Source organism: Dicentrarchus labrax, unplaced genomic scaffold (genome assembly GCF_905237075.1).
Source record: "Dicentrarchus labrax unplaced genomic scaffold, dlabrax2021, whole genome shotgun sequence".
Classification (NCBI taxonomy): domain Eukaryota; kingdom Metazoa; phylum Chordata; class Actinopteri; family Moronidae; genus Dicentrarchus; species Dicentrarchus labrax.
In genome coordinates, this window is record NW_026136702.1 from 15,953,331 (window position 1) to 15,968,527 (window position 15,197).

A 15,197-nucleotide genomic window follows, 5' to 3' on the forward strand; every position below is an offset into this window, starting at 1 on the left:
AAAAATATACAACACAAAATCACACATTAAAGGCATTTGGAGAACAGCTGGACAGTGAGACAACAGTGTTCAGAGAGATTTCAATAGGGAAATCAGCCCGACACAGTAAAGGTGAGGGTAGATGGGAGAAATGGAAATTACACCCCTTGTTGCCGACTTCGAATGCACTTCAACCAAAAAGTTCCCACATACACACACGTTGTTTTAAATTGCTCAGCAATGTTTTTAAAGGATGCATGCGATTCTGAAAGTTGTGTTTACTGTATTTTAGACCAGTGCTTCATTTTGGTGAGAAATGTGAGGTTTAGTGAGCTGTGTGTATAGTCTGTGGATAATTGTGTTTAATGGTAACTTGAGGTTTATTTTAAGAAATGTGTGTAAACAACATAGAGAAAGTGTCATGGGAAAGCTGAAAAGGAGTAGACGTTTTCTACTTATTTGCTCTCTCAATGTTAAATTGTTACATTTCATGGCGGTAGTATTGAGAAGAGTTTTCTTTGAGCAGAGTTTGAGAGTTGCTCAGTCAGTGGCCTTGATTCATAAAGAAGTTACCAAGAAAAAAAGAAAAGTTCTCTGGAACTAACACTGAGGAATTTTCATGTGTCCCTCAGCTAACTTCATTATTCAGTCTCATGCAGAGGCAGCACAAGGAAAAGATCAGTGGTGATCAGCTGAGCAACACAGCCAGTTTATACTGTACGTTCAAGATAATTAAGTAAAGGGCTGCTTGTATCAGCAGAGGGACCTGAAGAAGCCTCTGTGTCCAGATGTTTCATAACACAGTACTCATCTCCGGCTGTATCAGCTGAGATGTTTGAGCGGTGAGTTTCCAAAAATGACCAACAGGAGGAGCCAGATTCTTAAAAATACACGGTTTTATTTATCACAGAACGGTTTTAAGCTGCAGTATAAGCAACATTTTAATGGTCCAGACTCCCATAGCAACAAAACAGGGAAGAACAGACCAACGTTGTGCTTTCAAACAAACAGGCTGTTAATATTGTGTACAACTAGAGCAGACTTAAAAAACAAAAAAAAGGGCATCAAAAAAGGACAACAATGCAAAGAAACAAAATGATAACAATGACAGCCCCCCCCCGTCTTAATAACATAGCTAACCCGGCGAGAGCCAAGTGGTAAAGTTTGAAAAATATACTAAAAACTACTTGTGATATAAAACCTCCAGGAGAACACGTTTTATGAGAAATTTGTCACAGGCTCAAGAAAGTCTCCTAATCTCACTCACAATGGCACGTTTCATGTCTGCCACATCTCTTCTTCTCTTTGCTGCGTTCAATCGTGGCAAAATCTGTGTGTGTGTGTGTTAATCAGGAAGACACAGTAACAGTAAAAACTGAAAAATCGAGACAGAAAATGCGACCTCTGTTTCTATTCAGTGAACTCGAGACAATTTGAAGTATCCGGATGTTTTTCAGACAACCAAACAGACCCACTCCGGTACGACTTCGTCTAAAAACTACACAAGAGACAAACACAAAACACGGCTCTCTAAGACAATGAACACTCAGCGGTAAGTCGCCCAAAATTTGATTAAAACCTCGTCTTTAGGATTTAGACCGTCCTTACATTCTTTGAGAATTTAACAACTTGTTATGCAGAAGTTTACACACACGCACGCACACATGCACACACACATGCACGCACGCACATACACACACACGTTTGATGGGTCATGACCTCCCTTCAAAGTTCATCATTTTCCCATGTTGTCTTTATGTTTTTGGCTTGATCAGAGTTAAAAGCTGCAACAGTCCGGAGTGATGTAACGTTCATGTTTGATGTGCAAACTTTTTTTTTTTTTAACAGTCACGTTGAGGATCACAGTTTATAAACTGATGGGTTGAATGTAGACGAGCCAAACGCCAGAATCCAAGAGCCTCGTTTATAAAAAGAAAATGTGTTCAGACTTTATTTACACACCCTTAAAACTTTATATGATTTCTAAAGAATGTGAATGTTTAAAGAACGTGAAAGAAATTTGTCATTTTACATACGATCAAAACATTATCGTGATCCAACATTTTATCATTGTCTTTTTTTTTTTGTGTGCAAAAGAACATTTTGTGAATGAGGCTCTGGGATACTCTGTGTGACAGAGGTCGTCATTATCACTGCCTGGGCTCAAGATTTAGGGAAATTTAAAACACACCTTGAAGAATTCCTGTTAAGTCCACTACGACTTATTGTTTTTTTTTTTTAACACTTTTGGTTTAAATTTGCTTGTTTTACTCTACAACATGTTTGATCAATGGCATCGGTTGGAAAATATCACCAAGAAACAGGAAAAGAAAAATTCAGTAACATGTTTCAGCTTACATTTTTTGCCAAAATGGCTGTATGAGACAAGTCTCTACTGTATACTTCAGAAGACCGAGGTTCTCTAGTCTTCTATCTCCACTCAGCCGGAGACAGTCGTCGAGGAGTGTGACTAGTCCAGTTATTGAAAGGTTCTCCCATTAACGGGTAAAGACAGGGAGAATGTTGGAAGTGGTCTAATCTACATCTACTGAAAGGTCTACTGGAGATTTTAGACCATGGCCCGGAAAGCAAATGAGACTGCGGCCCCCAGCGCCAGGCCAAGGGACAAGAAGAAGGCCATGATGGCCCCCGCGGTCTCCGACTCATGCTGTGGCACCTTCCTGTACAGGGACGACAGAGGGACAAAATGCATTAGGAATGAGTGGTTCGCCATTACACACACTGATGTTTGTGGTAAGGTACAGATATAAAGGAATAGTAACATTACAGGAAATATGTTTCTTCACTTTCTCTCTAAGAGTTGGATAAAAACTGTCACTGATGTTTTATGAGTTTTAGCATTTGTTTTGTATTTGATTACATTTCCTTTCAAGTGTTTGTGAGTTCTGTGTTTCAGAGCAAGATAAACATCTCCTTGGGGTTAATTGAGTTAAAGTTAAAAGTTGACCTCTCTCATGTCTTTGCCTCAAGTACGGAGCAGTAGCCCGAAGCCGGTTAGCTTAAAGTGAAGACTGGAAGCAGAGGAAAACAACTAGCCTGACTCTGTCTCAAGTCACTAAAGCTGTAACTATTTAGTGACGATCAATGCTTTATCCATCTACCCAGTACTATGTGCAGCATCTCTGCTGGTTGCCCGGCAACCTCATTATAATACTAGAAATAGTTTCTGGACATCATTCGCTCTAAAACCACAAATTGTTTCTACGTCTCTGTTCATGCACGGATTTAACAAACAGTGTTCCTCGACTTCGCTTTGAGTTTTAGAGGTGGTGCGAGGATTACTTCTGCACTTTTGAGAGAGACATCTTTTTTTCCTTTATGCTAAGCTAGGCTAATCTCCTCTGGAGTACTAGATTTAGTATCGCACTCCTTTTTACAATGTTCACGATGGGCAGTTAAATAAAATTTTAAAAATCAGTAGAACCTGAGGTATCGTCTTTTTTTATTCCACATTTTTGTTTCATGTCAAACTTGGCCTCTACATTACCCACAATGCAACTCGACAGCTGATAGTTGTTACGCTAGTAGCAGCTAATTTATCTTCAAGCTTTAATCAGATATCAGGAGCAGGCCTACAGAGGTTGATTGAGTTCACTTCTTACTAACTACAGCCCAGACTGTTTTCATCGTCAGACCAACCAGACGCTGACTTAAGTGACATCACTTGAGGAAATTTATCAGACAGCACCCTTTTGAGCCACAACTTCAACTTTTTTTCACAAATGCAGTAGAACTCCCCAAGATCTGTAAACAGACTCCCAGTTCCCGTTTAATAAACACGAGAGTGGTTTCAATCTTATATCTTCTCAGAAATGATCTTTGATCATGAACATCTGCCGAAACTAAAACTGGTCAGTCTTCAAGTACATATTTCCTCCAAGTTTACAGTCAGTGTGTGTGTGTGTGTGTGTGTGTGTGTGTGTGTGTGTGTGTGTGTGTGTGTGTGTGTGTGTGTGTCTCTGGCGCTTACTTAGGTCCAAAGCACATGCAGAGACTGGCCAGGTATCCGTTGGAGAAGGAGAAGAAGATCATGAAGATGATGTACCAGGCATCGTGGGAAAACAGGACAGGGAGATAGTTGCGGGGCTGGACGTTACACAGCATGAAGAGAGGGATGAAGACGACCCGCAGACCCACCAGGACAGGAAGCCAGATACTGTCTTTACCCGGCTGGAGGGAGGGAGAGAGAGAGAGAGAGAGAGAGAGAGAGAGAGTATATCAACCACAGGGACACTGTAACAGACTTCTGGGTGTTTTATTTCCCACACTCTAAATACAGAGATGTTGAGGATCAGCATGAGTACTTGCTTTGGGCGTGAGTATTCATTAAAAGGACCAGCGTGTAGGAGAAACTACGGTGGCCACGAAAACTCTGAATGTGAAAGGCGTCACACTGCCCTCTGTTCACATCCCAGTTAGTTACAGCCTGCCATGCTGTTGCTTTGTGTACAATGAGTCCATCGGCGGTTGTTTTGTTATTGTTTTTTTAACTTTGCTGATTTAATGGTCTGCCTCTGAAGACTGGGAGCTGCTGCTTAGAGACAGACGTCCACATTCACAGTACACACACACTGAGCTGAAGAAGCAGCAAGAGTAGAGCCAGAATATTTCCACATCTAACTCTGTGAATTAGAGTTTATTTCATCCAGTTTGACGACAGGGAATTACAGTAACAAGGTGATTTAGAACAGCTCCGACCGGGACTCTGAGGAAAGGGATGTAAGAGTGGAGCGAGAGGGAGATCGGGCATCAGAGAGGCTGCAACAGCGTGTAGAGGTTTTAGTGAGTTTTATTTTATTTGGAGAGTTTGAATTGAAAAGTGTATTTTAGGATGAGTTAAAGCAATCAAGCTAGTCTTAGTTTGGTAAAACACAGAAGTTCAAAGTTGTACTGTTCTATTTTTCTGTTAAATAAGGCAAACAGGTGTAAGAATATTTCCTTTCTCGATACTTAGTGAGTTTATTTTGTTTACTAAAGCTAAGAGAGCTTGCGGCACGTAGCCAACTCGCTGCTCATCTCCCAGCTGATACTAATGACTAACTATCGGCAATTGCTGGCTGTTGGGCTGAATTTTTAACGTTACTCTGAACCCTATTACGTTATTAGCAACTATTTAGATGATCAATTAATTGGATTCATCAAACAAAGTTGCCACACACAATCCCTAGTTCCAGCCTCTCACGTTTCTGCTTTTCTCTTTAACAGTTTTTTTTCTTTTTTACAGTAATTTAAGTCACAGCTTTTACATCATCATAATTTTAATAGTGAAAATCAGTGAAAATTAAACTTGTGATTAAAAAATAATCACAAAATGCTGTTTTGCACGGCAAATCTGAGTTCAATAACAGATTCATGTCTTAACACTATCAATTAATTTTAACTTAACAATCAAACCTAGTGGGAGAAACATGTTTAAAAACACGACGGACCGTAGGACCTGGAGTCACAAAGCACCTCAGTGGAAACCGTCCGGATCCTGATCAGTGTTGTCTTATGATGATAAATAAACTCACATGGTCCTGGAGCAGCTGACTGCCGTTATCTCCACTGACATACCAAGAAGCTGCATTCAAGTGCAGGTCAGACTGCGTGAACTAACTGTACTCAGTTTGTACAGAATGAACTGATTCAATTTAACTATTTCCTCCGGATCGCAGGAAATTAGACTTGTTTGTTAATTTATTATTTTCTGGAGAAAGTTTTACAAGATCTGAATTTATGCTGTGAAAGGAATGACAAAAACGGTTTGGATTATTAAATATGAACGAGGTGAGGCATCGAACATCAGACAGTTGGAGAGACTGTGAACCTAAAATAATGTATTAAAGGCCAAAAATGCCACGTATAATATACACAATACACACAATACTCAGATAGCAGCACTGAGGGCTTCTTATCAGGTCATGCAGATGTGCATGTAGGAAAAGAGTCAGCAGACCCTCAAAATCACCAGACCCACACCCACACACTTGTGTCTAAAACAAACTGACTGACTGATGTTTTTCCACCATTACACTCATCATACCTCAGATTTATTAGCGTGTCAACATTTAATGCTGCCAAAGGGTTTCATGAAAGTGTCAGTAAGTGTGTCTGTTCTCCATGGCACCATACAGACAACAGCAGGTCACACTAAATATTTTGCTTTGGTCATTTTAAATAGATTCCATAAAGCAAAAGTGTTTGTAAACCAGAGTGCTATTAGTGAACAGGATTTGTTGACAGGTGTGGTAGCGACGTTTAAACACTGGTCTTTGTCCTTACTACAACCTGGGACATTTTGAAATACGCTCCCGCAGTATTTTACAGGCGTTATTAGTGGCAGTGAGCATAAAAGTGACCGTAGGGTTCTCACTAGTCTAGCTGTATCCCCAAAGACCGGAGACCACCAGGAAGTTAAGACAACATTTGTGATCAAATTTCTCCTGAATAGATCCATTAAAACAGCAGGAAACTTGACAGTTAGTTGGGTCCAAGCCTGTGAACTACTTAAGCTGGCACTGAACCCAAAGAGGAAGCCTGGACCTTCAGAGCGGGTTAGAGAGGCCGAGCCCTGTTGGTAAAACGTGTTATTTGTGTCGTTACTGACCCACATACAGACAGCTGTCAGACTCCTGCCAGCCCAGTCCATTAAGTTGAAGAGGAGGAAACATGACACAGGGATGAAGTATGTTCCTGAAGAGGGACCAAAACAAACAAGCTGTTGTTAGCAGCAACAACAACAACAACAACAACACTGCTGATGTCTTTGCTTGTAAGAAAACATACATCAACCTATCCTCTGTGGGCCTGAAAGGTGAAGCTGAAGAGTTTGTAGCTTTCTCCTCCATGGAGGACGGCAGCTGTGCTTGGATTCACTGCTGTTACTTTATTCCAATGGCATCCAATCAAATCATCCTTAGAAACATCTCAAGCTATTTTTTTGCTGTGACTCTGGGTCCTGTGAATCCAAACTGACAACTGTGCTGCAAAAGCTCCAAACTTTTCAGAGCTACACTGCAAGCCTAAAGGGACATGGTGTATGCTTAAAGGTTTAAAACTCATATTTATAAATAAATCCATGTACACAGAATTTTCAATTTACACTAAATAGATCTGCAACGACAGCAAAACAAAGTCTACGTCTAAAAAAGACCAGGAAAGATAAAGAAGTCCAGTTTTACTGTTGAATTAAAAGCCTTCCAACACATTTGTGCCTCAAAGATTTCATCTTTGCCTGTTGGAGACCAGGGTTAACTGAGCACATCGCTGGTTGTTATTTTGGGTGTTTTTATGCCTGCGCAAATATGGCAGCAATCTGCGCTTGTTGGGCTGATGGTGGCCAGCCAACCCTAACTGGAGACAGTTTTCCCCTTTTAACTATAAACAGGAAAAATTATGTGAATAGGTTTAAAATGTTTTATTTTGGATTGTCGTGCAACTATTTACTTCTAATTCTCGCCCCACAAAAAACTTCATCTTACTGTGTGAGGTTAGGGGTTAAATATCTTACATCTTCTTTTTGGGAAACAAAAACATTCTCAAACAAGCTGCAGAATTCATGTTTTAACAGGGTCCTCCCTCCCAAATGACAGATGATCAGAGTTACTGTAGCAGTATAGCTTTGTACAGATGTTGGAGGCTGGAAATGGAGACTCACCCCAGGCGTCTCCTTCTTGCGCTACAGTGGATCTGACGTCAACTGTTACGGCTGGGAATGTTCCGATGGTGACGGTGAAGATGAAGCACACTGACAAAGCCATCACCCAGATCTGATCAGAGAGCACAAGTCAAACGTAATCAATATTATGTAATCAGGAGCTGATTATCCGAACTGCTGATGGGATGTTGAATGGCAGATTTAGATATCTACTATTACTACTAAACGGTAAAAATGTGTCATATCAGCTTCTATAAGTGTGTATATGTATATATTAACAGACTGTTGGGCTGCTGACAAATCTATGATGCATTTTAATCCCTTTGTGTTCATATGTGACAATGTGAGAAAGTCTTCTCACCTGTTTGAAGATGTTTACCACAGACACGCTGGGTTTGGCCTCGTCCTCCACCAGACTCACCACCGGCCGCTTCTCTGCTGGACTCTCTGAGAGACAAACAAACGGCTGTCTATCATTATTGTTGGTCAAGAGACACATGGACCATCATTCCCACATCTGAGTGAGTGTACACATGAGATTTCAATTGTTATATAACATACGATTCCCATTACATCACTCGCACACTAGTAACTAACACTACAGGATCACATTGGTCAGTCGAATTATCTTTGGTTGATTTTAACTTCTAATGATAGTGTTATATTTTTTCCAGACGTCCTGCTCATTTTCCGCACAGACAATGTCAGGAGACTCGCAGTTAGAGCCCTTTCGAGATTTGGATGGACATGAAACTCTCTTGATTGAATCACCTGTGCAACAGATGCGCAACTGTGTTATAAAATGTCTGGTTTCTCTTCTGCCTGAAACGTAACAAACAGAAGTACAATCCCCAAGATTTCTATTCAAAAACCTCCAATCGTAATCTTAAACTAAAAGATTACTCTAATGTTCATCTTCAATTTATGAATAATTATTCATTTTTGGAAATAGGAACCAGAATATCTGAGCAGTGAGCAATGTATGTACCTTTTTTAAGCAAGTCCATCTTGTTCTCCTCGTCAGCAGAGGGTCTGGATTTATTACTCTCCATATAGTACTGGAAAAACTCCTGTTGACAAAACAAACAAACAAAATCCATAATGAGCCCATTCCACTGAGCTGGCAGGGCAAACACCATGTTCCCTGAGATGCTGTACATTCACACCGGCAGTGTTTTCTACCCCCTCACACACTCTGGACTGATATCAAAAAATGACATCATAAATCATCTTTCTGAAAGTGCTTATCTTAAAGCACTCAGCACTTATCTCAAGTTTACAAACTGCTTTCCAGAAAATGTTTCCCAGCATGGGGACACGTGTGTAAGTGGTTTAAAACAAACATCCTCATGACAGAAAACACTAGAAAGAATTTCACTCTGTAAGAACATTCAGAGAATATGAGGTCTTACCATCCTGGGCAGAGTGAGGTAGGACAATATGGCCAACAGAATGACAACGCAGGCTGTGATGAAGTAACCAAAAGCGCTGTCCTGCAGGGCTGATCCACCTAGAGAGACACACACAGTCATTGGTATCATGAGTATTGATTTCACACATTTAACTGTTGTTCTTGTGGCTCACAGCAAACTCCAACTGCTGGATTATATCATTTCATTAGGGCTGAAAATAATGATTATTTTGACTATCAATCAACAAATCATTCTTGATTAATCAATTTATTGATTTGTTTATAATAAGGTTGTCAAAAGTATCAATACTCTGATACCTTTTCAATGCCGCCATATTCAAAATAATACGATACTATTCAATAATATCGAAAGCTTTCAACCCAAGGCAATCAGCTGATAATCAATCAATAGTAATCACATTTGGGGAGCAACAGATTACATGTAACTGAGTTACGTAATAAGCATCCATTACATTTACAGTAAATAAAAGACATTACAGGTATATTTTGTAAAAATGTGGATTATTTAGCAGGATTACAATTTTAAAGTACATCAGTTTTTGTTTAAAAATACAGTTTTGATGCTTAAAATCTTTCTCTGTTTTCATTTTTTTTTCAAAAATGACATTATTCTGTTGTCTTAAGAATATACTCACATCAGTACTTCTTGATATTATTTTCCTCTTTTCTTAATTCACATATTTGGTGTTGAGGTAATCCAAAAGTAACTTAAGGTTACATTACTTTAATATTTTGATACTTGGATAAGGTTTAACAGGTAATAAGATTTTTAAAGTAATCCTTTCAACCCTGATAGAAATAATGTTATTATTATTACAAATGTGTAGGTCTATGTTCAGGATTTTTTTCTGTACCAGCACCATGTGCAGGTTTATTAAAGAGAATTATTTATTATTAGTGCTGTCAAACGATTAAAATATGTAATCGCGATTAATCGCATTAATGTCATAGTTAACTCGCAATTAATCACACATTTTTATCTATTCTAAATGTCCCTTGATTTCTTTTTGTCCCACAATTTTTTCTTATTTTAATGCTCTTATCAACATGGAAAAGTAGATCAGCTTGCTTAGTGCAAATGTTGTTTTTATTGAAAACAACATTGGCATATACTGTAGTGGTCAATTTCACACTAACATCATCCATTGTCGCCTGGCTTTGGCGAGGGGGCGGAGAATTCGCATCCGCTGTGTGCTTGGCCATCAAGTGGTATTTCAGACTGGACGTGCTGCGATGATAGCTCAGTTCACAACGACAAAACACACAGATTTAAAAGTAAACTTTCCATTCAGAATATTATTGCCCTCCATTTCGGCGTCTTGTGCTCGCCATCTACTCAAAACGTAACGTCTACTACTCTCAAACAAGTGTGTGCGGCGTGCCTGTTGTTTTGTTTCCGGTCTAGCTAGATCCGGTGTGGTGTTGTAGTTTTTCTAACGTTACTATTTGTTGCAACAGCAGTTAAAATGGGTTTGTGTTAACGTCGTTAATAACGTGTTTAACTGACAGCACTATTTATTATTAACTTATTTTGTGTGCTTGTGATTGGATTTTAGACTTTTTAAGGCCCCACAGACACCCTCAAGGAATATCTGCTCATCAATACTGCGAGCTACAGACTGTACAGTGAACACAGGATGCATTTCTTATGAAGAGATACCAATACAAACATGAACACAGTAATACTCCTGTACTAGCAGCACGCTGAAGAACTTTATGATTATATGTGTGTGTATTTGTGTGTGATGTCTCTCCATATATGTCACCTTCTACAGGCACCATAACATTGAAGTTAATGACTCAGTAAACAATTAGTCCATCACAGGGACAAAGAAAGTGAGATATGTCCAATTCGATGCAGCCTGCTGTAGTTAAAAGCCAAGAAAACAGATAAATTACATGTTAGATGTGATTGAACTGCATAAACATGTCTGAGTCATGTCCTCTAGAGAACATCTTGACAGGAACAATCCCGCGTGCCAAAAGGAACTTCCAAGCAACTAATTCTGTTTTTATAATTATGTCTAGAAGGTCAAATTCAAAGAGCAGCCAACATACTTTATTGTTAATCATTTACCATTTGGCTGACCTTTTACCAAAACATAATGTATCATTGAACACATTTAATATTGAACAAATATTTGTGTGAGTGTTTCACTTCAAAACGTATTAGCTACACAGTCACTATTTTCTTAGCAGTTCAAATTACAAATTGTGCAAGATAAGGGAAGTCATATATTTTAGAAATGGCACTGTAGTAGACAGGGAATGTGCTAGACAGACCAGTGCTACCTCCTAAAAAGTGTTCAGCACTGGTAGGGGTGCTGTCTGGTACCAACACCTGAGCATCTGTTATTCTAATGATAGAAGAGGTGAACTACTGCTTCATGTGTGAGACTTACTGGCCAGTGCGCAGATCATGGAGAAAGCAGCGAAGGTTCCAGCCAGCCCCTGTCCACTCATGATGGGTGTGGTGTAGGAGGCAGGCAGAATCCCTGCAAGCCCAAACAGACTGCCCTGAAGAATTGCCCCGAACGCTGGGGAGGGACACAGAAAAACAAGACAAGGATGTTTAAGAATTTGTACACACAAGAGTCACTGTGACACAGAACAAACACATTGTCCCAACAGTAAAAGAGGCCCCTCGCTGTCACAAACAAGGAGAGACGACACCCTTTCTAAAAGCAACAGCAAAGTAACAGTTAGCTGCAGAAAACCTTCTGCGTCCACTAAGAGGAATGTGCAGACGTCGATATCAAAGCTTCAAGGTCACTGCGTCCTCCTCTCTAAATCAAACACGATGGGCTGTTCCTCATGAGGACCTGGGGGTCAGGGCTGGCCCAGCAGGGATAAAGAGGGGGTGAGCTTATCCCCGCTGCTGAGTGAATCATTGTAAATAAACAACCCTGTGAGATTACAGACTGTGTTCTGAAGCTCAGTGTGGTGTGAGAAAGTGGAGGATTTTCCCAACACAGTGGATGTAGATGATGTTGATCAAAGACGGAGAAAACACGTGGAGATAATCATTTGCATAATTTTAACATTAAAATGATATAAAGGGAATCCTTGAAGTATACAAGTAGTAATGCGGTCTAATACAACAGCCCTGCAGTACGTTCATTAAGGTTATAATAATGTTCAATGATTATAACCTTGATTCAATTTTATGGTTATTTTGGTGGCTTTCGATGGTGTTGCTATGGAACTGTACTGTGTTATACTGTGAGGCGTTTCTAATATTTAGTCTACCATCGTTGATATAAATGGGGTCTAAGGTCAAGCTGCTGAGATCCACAGTTTCTGAGGAGCAGATGACCTTTATGAAAGTAGCATTTGTTACAGGTCTATTGTATAAAAACAACCACTTAAACAATCACTTTTTCTTGGCCTGCCCAACGTTTCTACCTTGATAGGCATTTCTTCCTCGAATCGCCACACACTTCTAAGATTTGTTCAGCGATTAGGTAGATTAGCACTGCAGTGCTACGTGGAGAGGCACAATCAATTCTTGTTAGTTTAGAAACTCACAGTTAATGCAGATAATTTTGATCATAGTGAGGGTGAAGAAGGGCAGTGGGGCCACGTCAACCTTCACCAACACGGCTGTCAACAGGAAAACCACAAGGATGACCACCAGGCTGCCAGAGATCCGCAGCTTCTGAGGGATCCTGAGTCACACACAGCAAAGAGAAGTGAAAATACAACGTATGATGTCTGTTTCTACACAACCCACCCAAACCACCTCAAGAACATTAGCCATAGTCAGTTTGTCAGCAGGAGAAAGACAAGATACCTGTTTAAATCTGACACGAGAAAGGAGAGAGGGAAACATGGAAGAGTGGATTATGATTTATTGTTGAAAACAAGTTTAAAAAAATTCTGTTAATGACATTATGACAAGAGGGTCAAGTTGAGGCCTTTCCAACAGAAAGCAGGAAATAAGAGTGCGTTGGGTCAATTCACAATGAGCAGTGCTTTGTTCATCAGAAAAGGAAACTGTCTTCTGGAGAGAAAAACAGGATGAAAATAGACAAAAAAGGTCATCAGAAATAAAGAGAGTATATTGAGGAAGTGTGGGACAGCGGGAGAAAAAGAACAGAGGCAAAGTTTGGAAGAGACGCAGAGAGAGGTAAAGACTAAGATGGTGGGGGAAGTAGAGAACATAAATAGCATTCTTGGGTGTGTTTGTGCAGGGGGAGAGTCGGCCGTGGTCGGGGTCCACCCAAGATCTCTCTCAATCCAACTCTGATTAAAGCAAACATACTGGAGGCACACTGACATAGATTCACATAACAGGGTCATGTTACCTTTAGTGGTATGGGGTGACAGGGGGGTACCAGTAAGCAGGGGGGCAGGCAGAGAGAGTGGGAAAGTAAAGATGCAGAATTAAGTTCCTTCTTTGAATGTAACGTCTTGTTTTACCATTTCTCCCTGTAATAAATAAACTAAAATTTCACTTTGTCTCATGATCTTACTGTGTTCTCTCCAAATTACTCATGAAAACAATATATGTATTTTGCCCGTTAGGCTTTAACTCACTGTTTGGTGTTGGTGGGGAAGTGTACATAGCAGACACAAGACTGAAAGTTACATAAGTATAAGTCAGTACGGAGCAGCGTGGATACCTCTGGTGTATGAAGGAGTTGAGGCAGGTGAAAATGAGCAGAGGTACCATGGCGCAGAGCGTCATCACGTTGTTAAACTTCGACTCCAGCACAGTGCGAGTGTCCCCGCCCGCACTGGACGTCTCATTTGTCGTCCGATTGAAGGAGAGGTCAGTGGGTGGGTCCTTCAGCCTGCTTGTGAAATACTAAAGAAAAGGATGGAGGAATGCACATTTTTTACAATGGTTATTAGCTCTTGCACATCAACAGTAAATAAATTAATATTCACAAGTTTGTGTCATATGAATAAATCCTTACAAAAAGAGGTGAAAGGGCACTTAGATGAAACATTATAAACGCTTTTCAGTTTTAAATGATGCACAAATTAAACACACATTTATGTTAAAAATACAAAAATGGTTCAATCTATGAATCTATAGTGATGCTTTAAATGTCTGTAAGTGCAACAGTGCATTAAAATGAAAATGCATTTCAAGTTAGCCTAAGAAAGCTTTTGAATTTCTAGATTGTGGCCACATACTCAAAGTATTACCATATTTCTGGTTCATGTCTTTAGAGCGCATCTTATTTACTTATCAAAGTGCTTTCCAACTTTTGTCAAAATAAATAAACACTATACGGTATTTGAGCTTCAACAGAAATCCCCCCTAAGGGTGCATCCAAATCCAATTCACACAAATTCCACATTTTAAGAAGTTAACCCCTTAAAGCTCAAAAAGAATGGCTCGGGATTAAAGAGGCTGTACGACTGCCGTGGAAATCCACCTGGCTGGAGTAAGGTCAGCCATCCTGAGTGAAACCAGGTGCTTGTGGAAGGAATGGTAAACAAACAATATTGTTTTCTCTAAGTTAGGTGACCTCTCTCTCAGTGGAGCCCAACCTTTTAATTAAGTAGTCACTAACAACAAGGCCACCAACAGGGCTCTTCCTTTGACCTCCATCTGTCTGTTGTTCCAAGGATTAACTACATTTGGATGTGCAAATATTCTCATATTCAGACGGATACAATTGTCCTAAAATGTTGCTTAACTTACCATCGTTGCCGTCATGAAGAAATTCCACGGTAAGAGGGTTCCCAGGCCCAGGATGAAGAAAATGATCCATACTGCATTGTATCTAGGAAAGAGGCAAAAGGAAGTTCACATGAAATGACATCAATGAAGTCATTCAACTTCATATATAAACAATTTATTCACTGGATCGCATCCAAATCTCATATTCTGCAAATAATAGATTTAAAGCGCTTCTCTTACTTGTCCCGAGGTGCGTTGATGGCCGTCATGGTTCTTGTCAGACTGCCAGAGGCACGTGCTCAGTCAGGGTTTTAATCAGGGCGGTAACCAGGTCTGAAATACACAGATAACAAAATGTGTCAAACATGGAAAACATTTAGTGTGCGCACACACACAGACACACACACACACAGACACACACACACACAACAGACACACACACACACACACACACACACACACACAGCAGCAGCCGCCTGCGTATGTCT

The 15,197-nt window shown here is 40.1% G+C and overlaps 1 protein-coding gene across 8 annotated transcripts in view; it reads right to left on the minus strand.

The window, feature by feature from the left end:
• Positions 1 to 857: 857 nt before the first annotated feature.
• LOC127374538 (equilibrative nucleoside transporter 1) overlaps positions 858 to 15,197 on the minus strand; it is a 40,219-nt gene continuing 25,879 nt past the window's right edge. For all 8 annotated transcript variants that reach the window (XM_051420005.1, XM_051420036.1, XM_051420014.1 and 5 more), the window contains 12 exons: positions 14,950 to 15,042; positions 14,731 to 14,812; positions 13,697 to 13,881; positions 12,600 to 12,739; positions 11,474 to 11,608; positions 9,052 to 9,149; positions 8,628 to 8,709; positions 8,001 to 8,086; positions 7,640 to 7,751; positions 6,590 to 6,675; positions 3,971 to 4,170; positions 858 to 2,660 (listed from right to left, as the gene is read on the minus strand). In XM_051420005.1, the coding sequence (XP_051275965.1) occupies positions 2,549 to 2,660; positions 3,971 to 4,170; positions 6,590 to 6,675; positions 7,640 to 7,751; positions 8,001 to 8,086; positions 8,628 to 8,709; positions 9,052 to 9,149; positions 11,474 to 11,608; positions 12,600 to 12,739; positions 13,697 to 13,881; positions 14,731 to 14,812; positions 14,950 to 14,978 (1,347 nt within the window). In that variant the 5' untranslated portion in view covers positions 14,979 to 15,042 and the 3' untranslated portion in view covers positions 858 to 2,548. The remainder of the gene's footprint in view (positions 2,661 to 3,970; positions 4,171 to 6,589; positions 6,676 to 7,639; positions 7,752 to 8,000; positions 8,087 to 8,627; positions 8,710 to 9,051; positions 9,150 to 11,473; positions 11,609 to 12,599; positions 12,740 to 13,696; positions 13,882 to 14,730; positions 14,813 to 14,949; positions 15,043 to 15,197) is intronic.